The following is a 19308-nucleotide window of genomic DNA, read 5'->3' as shown; positions in this document are numbered from 1 at the left end:
TCTAAACCACAAGTTTCAAATAAAGTTCATTAATGACACGTAGTCCATACCTGTAACAAAAGAAGACCCTCATCTCCTTATAAGGCTTTCTCCTCAAGGTAACCACTAAGAAATGTGTTAAGTATTTCCGTGCTGCAATGCTTTTGAGAATGTATAAGAATGCGTGCTTCGATAATGAAGGTTGTTCAGAACTTGCAATGCTAAGCCATGGGCTAGCTTTCTGAACCTGGCTGCCAAATAAACCTTTCCTATATCCTGAGAAGTCTAAAGCCTGTCATTTTCTGCAACAAAACCTCTCGAAATAACAATGGTCTTCCGCATTGTCTACCCTGGGAACATTTTGTTGTATTTCTGGATTTCCTCATGCAATCCTTAAAGATGAGAGTAGCCCTCACAGCAGTCTAAAAAGCAAATGGAGTATCACATTTGGGCAATAGGTACAGTGATGTCCTTAATGGCATCATCTTTTTAAAAATGTAATCCACATACTGGAATTTCAAGAATTGGAAGGGCTGCAGTGCTGTTAATTCTACTCCTTAAACATTCAAGATCTGCTTCCCTATAACTTAATCCATCATGTAGGTGTGCTACACATTTTCAGGACTGGAAGAGTGTAAAATACAGTCCTATACTAGAAAGATGCTTCAGAACTGGGCATTTCCACCTGATGAAATCATCTTGCTAGTTGCACACTCATTAATACATTGTGTTTCTTCTTGGATGTTCTTAAAACCGAAGTGGCTTGCTGGGGAATTTTGGGACTTGAAGTCTAGACATCTTAAAAGTTGCCAAGGTTGAGAATCACTGTCTAGTGTCTTAACCTTTTCCACTTTTTTTCCAATCCATCTAAAAAGCACAGTGGCCAAAATTGGCTCTAACACGTAAAAGATGGCTTGATCAATATCACGGGGACAACACAATGTCAAATTTGCATTACAAGTATACAAATTTGTATTTCGAGGGTGGAAAGAACTGCACTGCAGCAAATCTAAATTCCAAACCTCTTCTGCCATTATTTCACTTTCCAAACATTGCAGGAAAAATACCAAGAGAGGTGCCTGTGTGTGTGTGTGTGTGTGTGTGTGTGTGTGTGTGTGTGTGTGAGAGAGAGAGAGAGAGAGAGAGAGAGAGAGAGAGAGAGAGAGAGAGAGAGAGAGAGAGAGAGAGAGAGAGAGAGAGAGAGAGAGACTTAATCGCCTGTGAATTTTGCTCAGGATCATCCCATTTACAGGATGAAATCCACTTTCGCTCTTTCATCAGCAACATGGCCTGCATCTCTTGTTTCTCCAGAGTTTTTGAATTTTTATTTTTTCGCCCCTTGCAATACTCCAGGAAAAAAAATATTGAGATAACTATTGAGATAGGAAAAGGCGGCGGCATTGCTGGCAAGAGGTAAGAAAAAAAACCGTGGAACACACACACACACACAGGTCCCTGAGGAGTTGCTGGCTTTAAGGAAAAAATGTGACACACACACACAACACAAACATACTCATATATGTGTGTTGTGTGTGTATATTTGTCCCTTAAGGCCAGGGGTCTCCCAGCTTGGCCACTTGAAGACTTGTGGACTTCAACTCCCAGAATTCGTCAGCCAGTAAAGCTTGAAGACTTGTGGACTTCAACTCCCAGAATTCGTCAGCCAGCAAAGCTTGAAGACTTGTGGACTTCAACTCCCAGAATTCCTCAGCCAGCAAAGCTTGAAGACTTGTGGACTTCAACTCCCAGAATTCCTCAGCCAGCAAAGCTTGAAGACTTGTGGACTTCAACTCCCAGAATTCCTCAGCCAGCAAAGCTTGAAGATTTGTGGACTTCAACTCCCAGAATTCCTCAGCCAGCAAAGCTTGAAGACTTGTGGACTTCAACTCCCAGAATTCCTCAGCCAGCAAAGCTTGAAGACTTGTGGACTTTGCTGGCTGAGGAATTCTGGGAGTTGAAGTCCACAAGTCTTCAAGTGGCTTCAAGTGGCTAAGTTTGGAGATCCCTGCCTTAAAGGACTTAGTGGCTGCAAAAGCGCATCGCTCTGAGCGCACGCGCGACCCGAGGCCGCTCTGCCTCGCCTGTCATGTTGCTCCCCGCAGGAACCGCGTCAGGGCGGAGCCTTTCCCTTGCGTCACGCGCCTCCTCCTCTCCCATTGGTGGTCGCGAAGCGACGTTTCTTTTCTTTCGTCTTTCCCGGAAGTGAAGCGGCTTCCCTCTTCAGACCTGGAATCGTTGGAGGTTCGCGCAGGTAAGTGAGACGCGGGGCGGCGGGGGGGGGGGGGGTGTCAGGTGAGGGGGGGGAAACCTAAGCGCCGTTCTTCCTTCCTGTCGCCTTCTGGCTAATGCGTCCCTCTCGGAGGCCAAGGTGAAGCCCCCAACCGATTTGAATGTTTTGTTTGAAACGGTCACTTTAAAATTGCGTGGGAGGGGCAGGTTTCCCTTTAAATCAGAGAATCAGAATGGAGCTGGAAAGGGACCTTGGAGGTCTTCTAGTCCAGCCCCCTGCTCATTATAGGAGAACTTATAATATTTCAGATGTGACTATCTAGTCTCTTCTTAAAAAGCTCCAGTGATGAGTTCCACTGGTTAATTGTCTTCCCTGTTAGGAAGTTTCTCCTTAGTTCCAGGTTGCTTCTCTCCAATGGATTAGTTTCCATCCATTGTTCCATCCTTCCGAGGTGGGTAAAATGAGGACCCAGACTGTGGGGGCGATATGCTGACTCTGTAAACCGCTTAGAGAGGGCTGAAAGCCCTATGAAGCGGTATATAAGTCTAACTGCTATTGCTATTGCTATCTTGCCTTCTGGTGCTTTGAAAAATAAGTTGGAACACCCCCCCCTTTTTTTGGGGGGGTAGCAGCTCCTCAAATACTGGAACACTGTTATCATGTCCTTTTTGTTGTGACTTCGGCTTCACAAAATCACAAAGCAGACTCCTTTTCTCGACAACCCCCCCCCTTTTTATTACGCTAATGTGAATTCCTCTCTTTCACATTCAGCAAAGTCCCGGCAAACAGTCTTTCAAGGGTGAATTTGTAACCACAGAACTTATCAGGCTTGGAGAGCTGCCAGGCCGATATCTTTGCAACGCCCGTATAACAAAATAATTGGCAAGGAGTTTCTGAGAGTCAGGAACAAATCTTCACACTAATTAATTGAACTAATAGCCTCCTCCTCCCTATGGGAGAGGCCATTCATCGTCCATCTCTGCCTTTACTCCTGAGTCGACCCTTGTTCCTTAACTGTTCCCTTCTCCTGGCAGCTCTGTGCATGTGCAACAGGCTCCAGCTGTTCTTCTGCCCCACTGATCTCCGACTCCGAAGGCAGCTGATAACTGTTGGACGGCCCTGGCCCCCTCTCTGCCTCCAAGACAGAGCACTCATCAGAGCTTTCCCCAGGCTCCAGCACAGGCCCATGTTCCTCCCCAACCTCCTCACTGTCTGAGTCAGCCACCAGCTCCACTGGCTGCTGGCAGGCCACAACACTTTTCTCTTGACTAGCCAAACCCAAATCCGGCAACCGTTCTTCATACATTTTAGTCTCCAGGCCTTTAATCATCTTAGTTGCCCTTCCTTCTTTGCACTTTTTTTTCAAAGTCTCAACATCTTTTTTATAATGTGGCTGAGGTGGGTTCCTGCCAGTTCTAACCTCTTCTATAGAAGAGGTTCCACAAATCTACAGTGCTGTTTAGTACCGGTTCCAGTTCCCTCCCGCCCCCTGCCCGTCCGCACATCATCAAGATGAAGAGCGAGAGGAGGAATTCTGGGAGTTGAAGTCCACAAGTCTTAAAGCTGTCAAGTTTGAACACCCCTGGGTTTTTTTTCCCCTAAAGGGTTAGGGTGCAAAGGTCTTGTAACTTGACAGCTTTAAGACTTGCACACTTCAATGCCAGAGTTCCTCAGCCAACATGACTGGAGGAGGAATTCTGGGAGTTGAAGTCCACAAGTCTTAAAGCTGTCAAGTTTGAATACCCCTGCGGTTTTTTTCCTAAAGGGTTAGGGGTGCCAGGGTCTTGTAACTTGACATCTTTAAGACTTGCGTGCTTCAAATGCCAGAGTTTCTGAGCCAACATTTTGGTTGCTAAGCAAGAGCATTGTTAAGTGAGTTTCACCACATTTTACAAGTTGGCCACGCCCATCCAGTCACATGACTACCAAGCCACTCCCACCTGGTCACATGGCTGGCAAGCCACTCCCACAAAGCAGGCCACATCTACAGAAGCGATTCTAAAAAAATTTGAAACCCACCACTGTAATGTGGTGACCAAAACTGGATGCAGTATTCCAGGTGGGGTCTTACTAAGGATTTATAAAGCGGTATTAATACTTCACATGATTTCGGTTGTATGCCTGTTTATACAACCAAGGATTGTATTAGCTTTTTTGGCTGCCGCCGCACACTGCTATATTTACGTGATCCTCCAGTAGGACTCCAAGGTCCCTCTCACAGGTACTGTTCCGTCTACCAGCCAATGTCATCTGGCCACTACCCGGAGGAGAGCCTATTGTTGTGTGTATATGTTGTCTATGTAACAAAAATTAAAAAAAAATTCTATTAAAAAAAAAAAGGTGGAAAAGGTTTCCATACATACGGATTTGGAAAGGGTATCCCCCCCACACCAAATTGGTGAGGATGAACCTTATCTACCTAATGGTTTCAACCTGTTGCATTTCTTCCTCCAGCACATTTTTAAAGCACGTTACAAAAGAACCATGGTGTGCATTCCGTGCATCGTCATTCCAGTTCTGCTGTGGGTCTACAAACGGTTCCTGGAGCCATATCTTTATCCCTTCATCTCTCCATTCGTGAAGCGCATTTGGCCCAAGAAAGCAGTGCAGGAAACGGCAAAGCAAGACCAAAAGAACAGCTCTGAAAATGGGCACGATTTCGTGAAGCAGGATTCCTTCAACGATCAGCCAGAACTTTATAAAGTAAGTATTAGCCAGGCGAAACATTTCTGTCTACTTGCATTTTTCGGAGTATAAGACGCACCAAGATTTTGAAGAGGCAAATTAAAAAAAAAAGAAGTTTTTGCACTTTGCAGTCCTCCCCAAAACAGTCCTTTTTTTGCAAAAACAGGCCCATTTTTTGCCAAAAAAGCATGAATAGCTTTCAGGAGGCTTGGAGAGTGTTCCTGGGGGCTGGGGCCTCCCCAAAACAAGCAAAAAACGGCCCATTTCCCATGAAAACGGGCCTGTTTTTTGTCTTAAAAAAGGGCATGAATAGCCTTTAGGAGACTTATGGAGTGCTCCTGGGGGCTGGGGAGGGGGCAAAACCAAGAAAAAAACGGCCCGTTTTTCACGCATTTTTGGAATGGAATGGAATTTTATTATTTATATGCCGCCCTTCTCCGGGAGGACTCAGGGCGGCGAACAATTCAAAAGGGGAAAAAGGGGAACATAAAAACGAAATACAAATAATAAAAATAAGCAACAGCCGCACAACCATACATGTCAAGAGGGAAGGGAACTCATCACCCCCAGGCCTGCCGGCAAAGTCAGATTTTGACGGCTTTTCGGAAGGCCTGGTGAGAGGTGAGGGTCCGAATCTCCGCGGGGAGTTCATTCCAGAGGGCCGGAGCTGCCACAGAGAAGGCCCTCCCCCGGGTAATAGCCAGATGGCATTGGCTGGTAGATGGCACCCGGAGGAGGCCAACCCTGTGAGATCTAATGGGTCTGTGGGAGGTAATTGGCAGCAGGCGGTCTCTCAATTTTTGCCCTCCCCAGCCCCCAGGAGCATTTTGGAAGCCTCCTACGGCCATTTTTGCAAAGGGAGCGGGATTTCTGTAGGCCAAAAAGTCTGTTTTCAGTGTATAAGACACACCCAGATTTTCACCCTCTTTTTTGAGGGGAAAAAAGTGCGTCTTACAGTCAAAATATACAGTATGTTTTGAGGAGCCCCGTTAGAAATGGATAAGAATAAAATACAGGTAGTCCTCAACTTACGATCACAATTAAGTCCCAAATTTCTGTTGTTAAGTGAAACATTTGTTAAATGACTTTGGCTCCATTTAAAGATTTTTCTTGGCACCGTTGCTAAGTGAATCACTGCAGTTCGTAAATTTGTAACACAATTGTTGGGTGAAACTGGTTCCCCCCTTGACTTTGATAGTCAGAACGTGACAAAAGGGGATTACGTGCCCCCCGTCATAAATACGAACCAGCTGCCAGGCATCTGAATTTTGATCACATGACCATGGGGATGCTGCAGTGGTTGTAAGTGTAAAAAATGGTCACAAGTCGCTTTTTTGACTGCCGCCGTAACTCTGAACGGTCACTAAGTGAACTCTTGTAAGGATTTCCGGTAGAAAGTTTATTCATTTAGTCAGTTGACCATATCAGATAGATGAAATTAATGCAGGTAGTCCTCGACTTATGACCGCAGTTGAGCCCCAAATTCCCATTGCTAAGTGAGACGTTTAAGTAAGTTGTGCCTCATTTTGTAGTCTTTCTTTTGCCACAGTTAAGCGAAACATGCAGTCATAATTCAGTGATGCAGTCCTTAAGTGAATCTCGCTTTCCCCATTGACTTTGCTTATCGGAAGCTGTCTGGGGAAATTGCTAAATGGGGATCTGATGACCCCAGGACAGCACAACTGTCATACATGCCAGTTTTCAAGCCCCTGAATTTTGATCACCAGATGTAGAATAGAATGAATATTTATTTATTTATTTATTAGACTTATATACCGCTTCATAGGGCTTTCAGCCCTCTCTAAGCGGTTTACAAAATGTTTTAGCAAATTGAGTCAGCAACTTGCCCCCACAGTCCGGGTCCTCATTTCACCCACCTCGGAAGGATGGAAGGCTGAGTCGACCTTGAGCCAGTGAGATTTGAACCGCTGAACTGCAGATCACAGTCAGCTAAAGTGGCCTGCAGTACTGCACCCTAACCACTGCGCCACCTCGGCTCTAATAATAAGCTGGAAGGGACCTTGGAGGTCTTCTAGTCCTGCCCCCTGCTCAAGCCGGAGAACTTATACCATTTCAGATAGGTGACTGTCTAGACCAGGGGTGTCAAACTCGATTTTATTGAGGGGCGCATCAGGGTTGTGTTTGACCTTGGGGGGGGGGGGGCTGGAATGGGCATGGCGAGGGTGGGCATGGCCAGCTTAACATCACTCATGTCGGTGCTTGTGGTGGCTCACGCACTCTGCCAGAGGAAATGGGCTCCCAAGCTCCGTTTTTGGCTGCGATGGCCTCCTGCAACCCTCTGCCAGTGAAAACGGACATCGGGAGAATCCCCATACAGCCCCTCTGTTTTAGCTGGCAGAGGCATCGAGGGCCAGATCCAGCCCCCGGGCTTTGAGTTTAACACCCCTTAGACTTTTCTTAAAAGCATCCAGTGATGGAGCACCCACAATTTCTGAAGGCAAGTTGTTCCACTGGTTAATTGTCCTCGCTGTTAGGAAGTTTCTCCTTGATTCCCGGTTGCTTCTTTCTTTGATTAGTTTCCAACCGTTGTTTCTTGTCCTGTTCTCTGGTGCTTTGGAGAATAATAATTTGACCCCCCTCTTCTTTTCCCATGGCCATGGAGATGCTGCCACATTTGTAAGAATGAAAACTGCTCATAAGTCCCCTTTTTCAGTGCTGCTGCAATTTCGAACAGTCACTAAACGAATGGTTGTAAGTCGAGGACTATCTGTACAAAGGCCCCAACCGACGCAAAGAAAACAATAGGATCACAAAAGGGATATGTGATTCATGCGGGTTTGCTGGTTGCAAACAGGTCTTGCTTGCTTAATGCAGTGATTCTGATAGACCAGTTTCTCTGTTTTTCATTCCTGCATGAGCCATGCATTCCTTGGAGGATAGCAATAGCAATAGCACTTATATACCGCTTTACAGCCCTCTCTAAGCAGTTTACAGAGTCAGCCTATTGCCCCCAACAATCTGGGCCCTCATTTTACCCCACCTCGGAAGGATGGAAGGCTGACTCAACCTTGATCTGGTGAGACCCGAACTGCCAAATTGCAGTCAGCTGGCAGTCAGCAGAATTAGCCTGCAGTACTGCACTCTAATTACTGTGTCACTGTGGCTCTTAGGTATCTGGAACATACCTATGAAAAGGAAGCTATTCATTTTGAATTTTGCTCCTGGATGAATTTTAAGCTTGAAGGCTTTGGCGGTGGTCTCATTCACTACCTGTGGTTTTTTTCTCTGCTGTTTACATCCTGCGCATATTTACCAATGTGTTCTGACCCCCCTTGTCCCACACCAACACACACTCTGAGCCAGAGATAAGTTACGGCATTTAATTAACAGACAGGTCCTTGGCAGCAAACCAGCACAGACAAGCTTGGGCAGCAATAAACACAGATAAGGCTTAGCAGCAATCCAGCCTGCCAAGCTCACAGTAATGTCCTCCGGCATTCAATCCTGCGTTGACTTCTGCAAAGAGGGACGTGTGCACAAGGAGTCTTTTTATAGTCTGGAGAGGAGCCTAATGACCACCAGCTGAGTGCAATTACCTCCTGTAACTGCGCAACTGCTCCTGACGCCTAGTAGCTCTTCGATGGCGTGCATCCAGGAACAACTCACTACTGGCATCCGGCTCACTCTCCCTTGTCTCCTCCCCACTTGTCCAAGGCTCAGGTGCCTCTTCTGGTGGCCAACCAGCCTCTCTGTGCCCTGCTCGGAGTTGGAACCCTGTCCAGGGTCCTCCACATACTCCAGAGCCGACTCATCAGTCCCCTCGCTGTCGGAGTCTTGTTGCAGCTCCAACGGCTCCTGCTGGGCCACAACATCAATGAATATTCATAATGGAATGGAGATTGCCTCTTAAGTTAAGGCCACACAAATGCTGCAGAGAATTGGAAGCAGCTTGGCTTTGCAGTCGTTGAAGCCCTCGACAAGCTTGAATGTACTGTACCAGCATCCTGTTTAAAATGCTTGTGTGAAAGCAAATATCATTGTGCTTTAGGGTGAGGATTAGCAACATCGGGCCTATAGGTGCCAGGATGTCTGGCTGCGCCTAAACAGTGCTTGCCGTCTCCAAAATAATACTATTAATAATTAACAACCGTCATTAGTATCATTAACAATCAATTATTAAATAATATTAATAATTTATAGTCCATGGACTATAAATGAGCCACTCTTAAATTTTCTTTATTGTCACACATGAGCGACATTTCCCCCTCCCCCTCCATTTTGTAAACGGTTTTTAGTTTTAGGGTTTGAAGGGGTGAATTGAAAACCATAAGCTTTGTTGAAGTTGAAAACTCTCTGCATTCTGTCCCATCATCCCCAGCCATTTTCCTCTGGGAAGCTTAAAACACAGGTTGTTTTAGCCAGCTTCCCCCACCAAATAAGCGGGAAAATTATGCCACTCTGCTCAGGTGACATCGCTGGTCCTGTATCGTGGGGTGCAAATGCCCTCTTCTTACTTCATCTCCAGATGTAGCCTTTGCCTGCAAGATATTACTTTCTGTGGTTTTAATAGAATTCCAGGGATAGGCGTACTGTACCCCCGGGTGGGATCCTAACGGTTTAACAACCGGTTCGCTTTGCTCGCGCACACGCCGAACCTACCGGATGGGCGCTGTGTGCGCGTGTACAATTTACCGAAATCTCACCTTCGGCAATACCGCTGGCGAAGAAAACAGCCGAGGCATGGCAAATCACTCTGCTGCGCCAATCAGCTGGACTTCGGAATAGGAAATATACACTATATTGCCAAAAGTATTCGCTCACCTGCCTTTACTCGCATATGAACTTACTGTACGTGACATCCCGTTCCTAATCCATAGGGTTCAATACGACGTCGGTCCACCCTTTGCAGCTATAACAGCTTCAACTCTTCTGGGAAGGCTGTCCACAAGGTTCAGGAGTGTGTTGATGGGAATTTTTGACCATTCTTCCCAGAAGCACATTTGTGCGGTCACACACTGATGTTGGATGAGTTTACGTGGCCTACCACTTCGTGGCTGAGTTGCTGTCGTTCCCAAACACTTCCCCGTTCTTATAATGCAGCTGACAGTTGACTGTGGAATATTTAGGAGCGAGGAAATGTCACCACTGGATTTGTTGCACAGGTGGCATCCTATCACAGTTCCACGCTGGAATTCACTGAGCTCCTGAGAGCGACCCATCCTTTCACCAATGTTTGTGAAAACAGTCTGCATGCCTAGGTACTTGATTTTATACAGCTGTGGCCATGGAAGTGATTGGAACACCTGATTCTGATTATTTGAATGGGTGAGCGAATACTTTTGGCAATATAGTGTAGGTGATTATAGTGCAGGGGATGGCGAGAGGGCCCACTTCAAAGTTGGAGCGAACCGGTTCACTCCCAGCTGATAGTCGGAGCATCAGTTCGCCCGAACTGATAGAATCCCACCCCTGGGCATACATGGCTGCAAGTGAAGTGGCTTAAGCATATTACAGGTTGTCCTTGACTTATGACCGTAATGGAGCCTGGATGGCCATTATAAGTCATGGTGGTCATATGTTGAGACACCCACGTGACAGATCCAATTCTGCAACCTTTTTTGTGTTGGTTATTAAGAGGTTGCTGTGGCTGTAAAGTGAATGCAGCAGTTGCTAAGCAAACATTCGTCACTAAGTGAGTCAAAGCATTCCCGGGGGTGTCTTCTGCTGGCAAAAGACATTATACATCACATCATGTAACCTTGGAGCACTACACCCTTTGACGACAAAGGTTAGGCAATTACCAAGAGCCTGAAATATAGCAATAGCAATAGCAGTTAGACTTATATACCACTTTACAGGGCTTTCAGCCCTCTCTAAGCGGTTTACAGAGTCAGCATATTGCCCCCAACAACAATCCGGGTCCTCATTTTACCCACCTCGGAAAGATGGAAGGCTGAGTCAACCCTGAGCCGGTGAGATTTGAACAGCCGAACTGCAGAACTGCAGAACTGCAGTCGGCTGAAGTAGCCTGCAGTGCTGCATTTAACCACTGCGCCACCTCGGCTCTTATGGCCATGGGGTTGCAAGTTCTGGGTTTGCAGCCTTTGGAACTGGTTCATAAGTACCTTTTGGGGGGAGGTCTGTCATAACTTGGAACGGTCATTAACAATAAAGTTATGACTCTAATTAATGATGAATCCAACTCAGCTCCCTTCTATCCCCAAGGCTGTCTTAAGCATGATGTAAAACGGGTCCCCAACCTGAGCTGTGGACCAGTAACCCTCCCCCCCCCTCCTCCCGGCCTCAGCCCGGTCTGTAGAAAAATTGTCTTCCATCAGTCTAATCCTTGGTGCCGAAACAGTTGGAGAACCACTTGTTCTGATCTAAGCTTCCTGAGAAAGCATAAATTACAATCTTATTCTGAAAAACCCTCTTTTATTTATACGGCTGGAAATCATGGACATTCCCAAACAATCCGTGAAGATTCCGACAGATGCCTGCTCGAGTTGCCATAGTCTTTCAGGGGAATGTTGATAAACACCCAACTTATCTCCCTTTGGATGCTGCCAGAGTCCTAATTGCCAAATGCAGAGCAAGGCCAAATAGAACTTTTCAAAGCTTGAACTGATCCGATGAACTAATTGCTTCCTGCAGCTCACATCCTGTTCGCTCCTCTTTTACGTCTTATGGGAGGGTTCCATCATCTCCAAGCCTTACTCCCAAGTCGACCCTGTTTTCTTTTTTTTCTTTTTGTTAATTATTTTAATTTTATCAATTTCATATATACATTCACAATTATATGATCTCATAACTGTTATTAATAATATGTATTTATAACAATTTTTCCCTACTGTTGACAATATACTTGAAGATTGCTTTTTTATCATCCCATAGATCCATCTTATCTCTACAACGTCCTACTTCTTCTTCCCTCCCTCTTTCCTTCCCTCGTTTCTTCTCTCCTACTCCCCTTCCTTCCCTCCCTCCTTCCCCTTCCCTCCTTCTCTCCTTCCCTCCTTCCTTCCCCCTTCCTTCCTTCCCTCCTTTCTTTTCTCCTTCCTTCTCTCCTTTCCCCTTCTATTCCTCCTTCCTTCCCCCTTCCTTCTCTCCTACATTCCCTCCTTCCTTCCCTCCTTTCTTCTCTCCTTCTCTCCTTCCTTCCCTCCTTCCCTCCCTCCTTCCTACCCCCCTTTCTTCTCTTTCTTCTCTCTTTCCTTCCTTCCTCCTCTCCTTTCCCTTCTCTCCTTCCCCTTCCTCCCCTTTACCCTTCCCCTCTTCTTCCCATTCCTCCCCCCTTTCCTACTCTTACATTCCCTCCCATTCTTCCTCTGCCTTTCCCTTTCTCCTATTCCTCTCCTTTCTCCTCTGATCCTGTTTTCTTAACTGTTCTTGCCTTCTGGCAGCTCTGCGCATGCGCATACTGGGAACAGGCTCCTGCTGTTCTTCTGCCTCACTGATGTCAGACTCCGGGGGCTTCAGAGGCAGCAAATAACTACCAGATGGCCTGGGCCCCCTCTCTGCCTCTGTCACAGAGCCCTCATCCGAGCCTTCCCCAGAATCCAGGACGGGCCCATGTTCCTCCCCAACCTCCTCACTGTCCGAATCTGCTGCCAGCTCTTTTGGTTGCTGGTGGGCCACAATACCACTGATCTAAAAGGAGCCTGATCTTTTTTTTAGGACCAAGAAAGGCATCTTAAACCCAGCTAGTCAGTATTCTGGTTTTTCTCTTTCAAAACTGTGATGGAATGAATGTGCATTTAAAAAATCTTGTTCCTTCACCCTCCCTCCCTGTCTTTCAGACCAAAAGTAATGGCATTGCAAACGGATTTTCTGGAATTGGACCCAAAGAAGACTCCGACAAAAAAACAGATTAGTCACGCTTCTGCTGTGGGATCAAGGCTGTTATAGGAAATGAACTCACAGTGTTGTCCCCACATGGATATTTTACTGATTGCACATTTATCTGAATGGAAATTTGGAATATGTATAAACAACCATCACCCGAAGGAGACTTGGAATAATTCTAGCTGTGTCTTTGAAAATAGTTTTTAATACATTGTCTTGCTGTTGTTGAAAATTGGGGGGGGGGACTGGAACCCTAACGTGCAGTGCAATTGAAGAGTGTTAACAGTTTTAGTGTCCATTTTATTAAAACCGTAACTGTCAATTTTGCTACGTGTTTAAAAAAAAAAATTCCTAAAATCCTTCATTGATGATGACTCCTAGCTTTGTTTGTTTTTTTAAGCAAGAGATCATACTTGCAGTAGCTAAAAAGAAAGCAGCATTGTAAATATTTGCACACTAATGATGAATGTATTGATAAGCTACTAATTTGCTTTTTCTAAATTAGCATCTACAGAGCTGCCCTTTTGCTGATTCCTCACGATGGTATAGAAAACTTTTAAAAAGCAGATATTATACATGGAGGAGACAATACCAATACAATGCCACAAAGGGAAAATGTCCTTTTTTTTGAAGTTTTTAAACTTCTAAAGGAGGGGGGAAAAAGCTAAAGCTGATAAACAAACATAACTCTTTATGCAAATTCCTGTATTTTGGTTGATAATGTCTGCCCCCCTAATTCGAATAACTCCCAAGACTGCCATAGCAAATAAACCTTACTGCTCATTGTTGTAACTCTATTATTTTGTCTGCAATGTAGATTTTCAGTTGCTGCATTCTAAGATCCATGTATGTTTTTCATAAAGTAATAGAGAAGTGCTGTATCCCATATGAAGTAAAGATTGCACCTTAGGATATGCTCATGACTTCCTTTTCAATTCAAGGCATTTTTACAGAGAACAGATGGGTGAATAGGAAATGTTCCCTGCGGATAGAGAGTTCCTTATTAATCTGCGATCTGTTTTAGTGAATAAGCAGATTACAACTCTTTGCCTAGGAAAATGCAAATTTAACTGATTTAGAATTTGAATAAAGTGTGGAAGCAATAGACACATTATGTTCCGAGTCCCACTTCTCTCCCTCTCCCCTTTTTTTCATACCAAAGTTAATAGCAATAGCAGTTATAGCAATAGCAGTTAGACTTATATACCGCTTCATAGAGCTTTCAGCCCTCTCTAAGCAGTTTACAGAGTCAGCATATTGCCCCCAACAACAATCCGGGTCCTCATTTTACCCACCTCGAAAGGATGGAAGGCTGAGTCAACCCTGAGCCGGTGAGATTTGAACTGCAGAACTGCAGTCAGCTGAAGTAGCCTGCAGTGCTGCATTTAACCACTGCGCCACCTCGATGTAGGTTAAAAACACACCAGTTAAGTGGAGCTTGTTGTCTTCTTGCACTCTGGAAGTTGAAGTCCATATATCTTCAAAATTGAAAATTGTTTGGCCCTGTATTAAATGCTATTCAAAATACCTAGCTTTGCTGCAGATATAATAGGCATTTCTGGAATTGGATAAGTGGACTGGGGGGGTGAGTGCTAGGCATTCCCGACTCTAGGGGGCGGTGCTTATCTCCATTTCAAAGCCGAAGAGCCAGCGCTGTCCGAAGATGTCTCCGTAGTCATGTGGCTGTCATGACTAAATGCCGAAGGCGCACCGAACGCTGTTACCTTCCCTCCTATTTTTGGTTCCAAAAATAGGAACCGTAGGTGGTTCCTATTTTTCTACTTACATTTTTACATGCTTTTGAACTGCTAGGTTGGCAGAAGCTGGGACAAATAACGGGAGCTCACCCAGTTATGCAAGGCTAGGGTTTCAAACTGCCAAACTGCCAACCTTTCTTGATTGACAAGCTCATTGTCTTAGCCACTGAGCCACCATGTCCCTTTAACATACAGGTAGTCCTCAGCTTTTACAACATTACAACTTTAATGACCATTCAAAAATATAAGTCACTGGGGAAAAAAGTCCTTGAACTTAACAATTGTCACTGCATCCCCAGTCACATGATCAACATTTTGGCACATGGCAACCGGCATACATTTATGACATTTGACCCTGGGAGGGCAATTTTAGTCTAGGCCAGTGTTTCTCAACCTTGGCAACTTGAAGATGTCCGGACTTCAACTCCCAGAATTCCCCAGCCAGCATTCGCTGGCTGGGGAATTCTGGGAGTTGAAGTCCGGACATCTTCAAGTTGCCAAGGTTGAGAAACACTGGTCTAGGCTGTCTATGGAGCTTCTCAATCACTCAGATCATGATTGTCCCAAGGCAACTGGACTTTGTTTTTTCCCCTTTTGAAGGCATTTCACTTCTCATCCAAGAAGCTCCTTCTGCTCTGACAGTATAGTGGGGAATGGAAGGATTTATATTCCTTGCAGACAGCTGGTCATTTGCATCCTTTTAGGAGGTCCATGAAGCACTTAGAGGTTAGTCTGTGTCTTCAGGGTCAGCTGAGCAGTGCTCTTGATTTCTGTAGTTTGCATTTTTTTTAAAGAAACCCATTCCTGCTCCCACACCATTCCAAGGGTGTCCATCCCAAATTGTATAGCCAAAAATCTGTAGAGATTCTCTGTCATCCAGGTCATGGTTGTCCCAAAAGTGCTTTTTCAGGAGGCAACTGGACTTCCTTGGTTTGTTCCCCCTTTTCCTTCAATGACCCTCTAAACTTTAGAGCAGTGGTAGTCAACGGTTCCACCACAAAACCGCGGTAGACTAAAGCGCGCTCGACGAAAGCGCGTACCTGACATCATCACAGCGCGACGAAAACATCACGCTGTGAGCGGTAAAGTTAAAATTAACGCGAAAACCTTACCCTAACCCCTCCAAACCTAACCCTAAACCTAACCCTAAACCTAACCCTTAACCTAATCCTAAACCTAACGCTAACCCTTAACCCTAACCCTAACGCTTAACGTAACCCTAACCCTAACCCTTAACCTAACCCTAAACCTAACCCTAACCCTTACCTTTACGTGAATCGGCTTGCTTTAAAAGCGCTTTTTAAAGCGCCCTTTTTTCTCCGCGGTCGTATTTGTCGCGCTGCTGATGTCAGGTACGCGCTTTAGTGGACCGCGGTTTTGTCGTGCCACGGTAGTCAACCTGGTTCCTACCGCCCACTTGTAGGTGTTCCAGTTTTCATGGTGGGTGGTAGGGGTTTTGTCTAATACTGAAGCCCTTTCCTTTTTTAAATTTAATTGACTTCCCTACTTTATACATCACCATTACTGTGGAACCGGTGGGCGGTTAGAAAATTTTACTACTAACAGAGATACAAAAGTGGGCGGTAGGTATAAAAAGGTTGACTACCCCTGCTTTAGTGCCTAAAGGATGCAAATTACCAGCTGTCTGCAAGGAGTATAAATCCTTCCATTCCCCACTATCCTGTGTCAGTGCTGAAGCAGCTTCTTGGATGAGAAAGGAAACATCTTCAAAAGGGAAAAAAACAAGAAAGTCCTGTAGCCTCCTGAAAAAGCACTTTTGGGACAACCCTGACCTGGATGAGGAAGAATCTCTACAGACTTTTAGCTATACAATTTGGGATGGAACACCCTTTGAATGGTGTGGGAGCAGGAATGGATTTCCAGAGGGGAAAAAAATTTGCAGACTACAGGAAGCAGGAGCACCACTCAAGTTACCCTGAGGACACAGATATAAACCTCCCAAGTGGCCTCAATGACTCTCTAAAAGGATGCGAATGACCAGCTGTCTGCAAGGAGTATAAATCCTTCCATTCCTCACCATCCAGTCAGAGCTGAAGAAGCTTCTTGGATGAGAAGCGAAACATCTTCAAAAGGAAAAAAAAATACCAAAAGTCCTGAAAAGGCACTTTTGGAACAACCCTGACCTGGATGACGAAGAATCTCTAGTCCCAAAGATTTTCTCTTTTGAAAAGACAACTGGACTTTCTTGGGAGTCCCCCCCCCCCTTGAAAACATTTCGCTTCTCGTCTAAGAACCGAAGAAGCTGCTTGGATGAGAAGCAAAACATTTTAAAGTCTCACTGTCCCCATTTATTGGTACCCATTTCCTGTGTTTTTATTCACGTTTATTCTTATTCCTGGTTATCTTGTACATGAGTGAGAAATTAACCAACCAACCAACCAACCAACTAAACCTAAGAAAGTCCCGTTGTCTTTTGAAACACCTTTGGGGATTAAGAGCCAAGGTGGTGCAGTGGTTAAATGCAGCACTGCAGGCTACTGCTAGATCAGCAGTTCAGCGGTTCAAATCTCACCGGCTCAGGGTTGACTCAGCCTTCCATCCTCCAGAGGTGGGTAAAATGAGGACCCAGATTGTAGGGGGCAATATGCTGACTCTCTGTAAACCGCTTAGAGAGGGCTGAAAGCCCTATGAAGCGGTATATAAGTCTACTGCTATTGCTATTGCTATCCCACAAGGCTGTTATGCTGTCTGTTGTGTGTTCATTTGCAGGGAAATGGACTTGTCTTTTAGTTACATCAACTTGCCCCTCTGTGAAATGGGCTTCACCTGGGACATTAGACGGTATGTCTCAAAACGTTGTGTTTGCATTTGCAAAACCAGGCCACTCCTAGTCCCACTAGGGCAAACCCACTAGAGGCATCGAAGTGTTTAAACAAGCAGCTCTTAACGCGGCAGGTCGCCTAGGAAACAACGCGGCTTCTGCGTAGGCGGGAGAACGTGAAATCACTCCCACTGCGAGCTCAGAAGGACTTCATTTCCCGGCATGCAGCTCCAGTTCCACGTGATCGACCGGAGCCCTCCGGGTACGTGACCTCCGCGAAGTCGCCCCCCCTCCCCCCGCCCTCGAGAAGGGACAAGTGGTGACGACGTGAAAAGATGGAGATCGCCGACGGAGGGCGTGGCTAGAAAACGGCCGCGCGCAGGGGGTGGGTGGGAAATCCGGGCGTCGGGAGCGCGCGCAGTGGCAAGTCGGCGGTGGAGACGCGCGACAGGTCCCAGAAGAGATCCGGGTGGGGGGCCGCGCGTGGAGAGAGAGAGGGGGTGACAGGGTGCACCGCTTTTTTCTTCCCCCAGGAAACCGGAGCCGGTGAGTCGGTACCGCCGGAAGGGGTTGTTAACGGGGCCGGGTGTCCTCTTTTTTGCCCCGCTAGCCTTGGAAAGATGGGGCGGGGGGACATGGACCATTGGGGAAGGCAGCGGGTCGGGGAGAGCGGGGCTAGCAAATGGTTGCTGCAGGGGAAGAAGAAATCCCGGTGACCCCGGGATATCCCCCCCCTCCCTTCCCCCCCTCCCCCAGCGGAGGTCCTACATCTCCAAAAGTGCTAAGCGAGCTATTTGGGTCCAGACATTGCTTGGCCAACACGGGTTTTAGTGCTTCGTGTGCTATGTGAGCTTAAACCCCGGTGTATTTAGCACGTGTGGACGCATTCCCTATTTAACCCAGCAGCGCTTTAAGAGACCTAGGCAGACACCCCTCCAGTGGAGGGCAGCCTGGGATGGGGGTGGGGGGTTGTTGTCACATCTTCCACGATTCAGTGTGCGTTTCCCTTGGGGTGTTGTGTCAAGCCAGGCAACACTTTATTGTAAAAGCCTGAGCCCCGTTTTTTTTGGTTGTATTGATATTTATGGTCTTAATTTTTCTTGCCCTCTTGAGAGGTAGGTAAAATATGAATTAATTTGGCTGTATGTATATGCAAGGGACGCAGTGGCTCAGTGGCTAAGATGCTGAGGTTGTCGATCAGAAAAGTTGGCAGTTCGAATCCCTAGTGCCTCGTAATGGAATGAGCTCCCGTTACTTGTCCCAGCTTCTGCCAACCCTAGCAGTTCGAAAGCAAGTAAAAATGCAAGTAGAAAAAAATAGGAACCACCTTTGGCCCATTCCGTGCACATTCGGCATTTAGTCATGCCGGCCACATGACCACGGAGACGTCTTCGGACAGCGCTGGCTCTTCGGCTTTGAAAACGGAGATAAGCACCGCCCCCTAAAGTCGGGAACGACTATCACATATATGCAAGGGGAACCTTTACCTTTATGTATATAGGTATGGTGCCTGTACTGGTTCTAACTGTTTTTATATGTATATAGGTTCACCGCTCTGAATCACTTGTCTGAGATGGGTGGTTGTAGAAGTTGAATAAGCAAACCGTGTTGAAACCACTTAACTGGGTTTATTGATGGGATCAGTATTTCAGATAGTGCAGCTTGAGTTAATCTGGAGTAAAATGGCATAAAATCCAACTGTAAATCATGTGACCATAGGGATGCGAAGATGGTCTTAAGTGTGAAAAATGGTCATAACTTTTTTAGTTGTAACTTTGAACAATCACTACATGAACTGTTGTAAATCAAGGATTATTCGTACTTATTGTGGATTCTGGGTTCTCCTTGAGCTCTGCTCAAAACAGTATATATGTTGCTGGTCTTTGACCCAATGGTACTGTTCCAAAAGGCAACTGGACTTTTCTTGTTTTTTTTTCCTTTAAAAACGTTTTCGCTTCGTATCCAAGACGCTTCTTCAGTTCTGAGAAACAAAACATTTTCAAAGAAAAACCCCCCAAGAACAGTCCAATTGTCTTTGGGAAAAGTCCCATTGGGACATCCATGACTTG

The 19308-nt window shown here is 45.9% G+C and overlaps 2 protein-coding genes across 3 annotated transcripts in view; both read left to right on the top strand.

Annotated features, from left to right (window-relative positions):
• The first annotated feature begins 2126 nt into the window (after window positions 1-2126).
• CUNH18orf32 (chromosome unknown C18orf32 homolog) lies at window positions 2127-13485 on the top strand. The gene is made up of 3 exons (XM_087715319.1): window positions 2127-2230; window positions 4664-4912; window positions 12655-13485. Exons 2-3 carry the CDS (start codon window positions 4694-4696, stop codon window positions 12727-12729), a joined length of 294 nt encoding a protein of 97 aa, XP_087571445.1. The 5' UTR covers window positions 2127-2230; window positions 4664-4693; the 3' UTR covers window positions 12730-13485.
• Window positions 13486-17633: 4148 nt separating this feature from the next.
• The window catches only part of DYM (dymeclin), a 273814-nt gene continuing 272139 nt past the window's right edge, over window positions 17634-19308 (top strand). Inside the window, exon 1 of one of the 2 annotated variants that reach the window (XM_087715316.1) lies at window positions 17634-17785. The gene's annotated coding sequence lies outside the window, so the exon portion shown is untranslated. The remainder of the gene's footprint in view (window positions 17786-19308) is intronic. The other variant, XM_087715317.1, reaches the window with a different exon arrangement.

The sequence above is a fragment of the Thamnophis sirtalis genome, unplaced genomic scaffold, assembly GCF_051295495.1.
Source record: "Thamnophis sirtalis isolate CommonGarterSnake01/CBP01778 unplaced genomic scaffold, rThaSir2_p1.2 scaffold_5, whole genome shotgun sequence".
In the NCBI taxonomy this organism is placed as follows: domain Eukaryota; kingdom Metazoa; phylum Chordata; class Lepidosauria; order Squamata; family Natricidae; genus Thamnophis; species Thamnophis sirtalis.
Note: the sequence above shows the minus strand (reverse complement) of the source record. Positions and strands in the feature narration are given on the sequence as shown.

Bases quoted from the DNA above. Each gene is read 5' to 3' on its own strand.
- CUNH18orf32 (XM_087715319.1), top strand. From the start codon at position 4,694: ATGGTGTGCATTCCGTGCATCGTCATTCCAGTTCTGCTGTGGGTCTAC. The intron at 4,913-12,654 runs GTAAGTATTAGC...CCTGTCTTTCAG, and splicing joins ATCAGCCAGAACTTTATAAA to ACCAAAAGTAATGGCATTGC.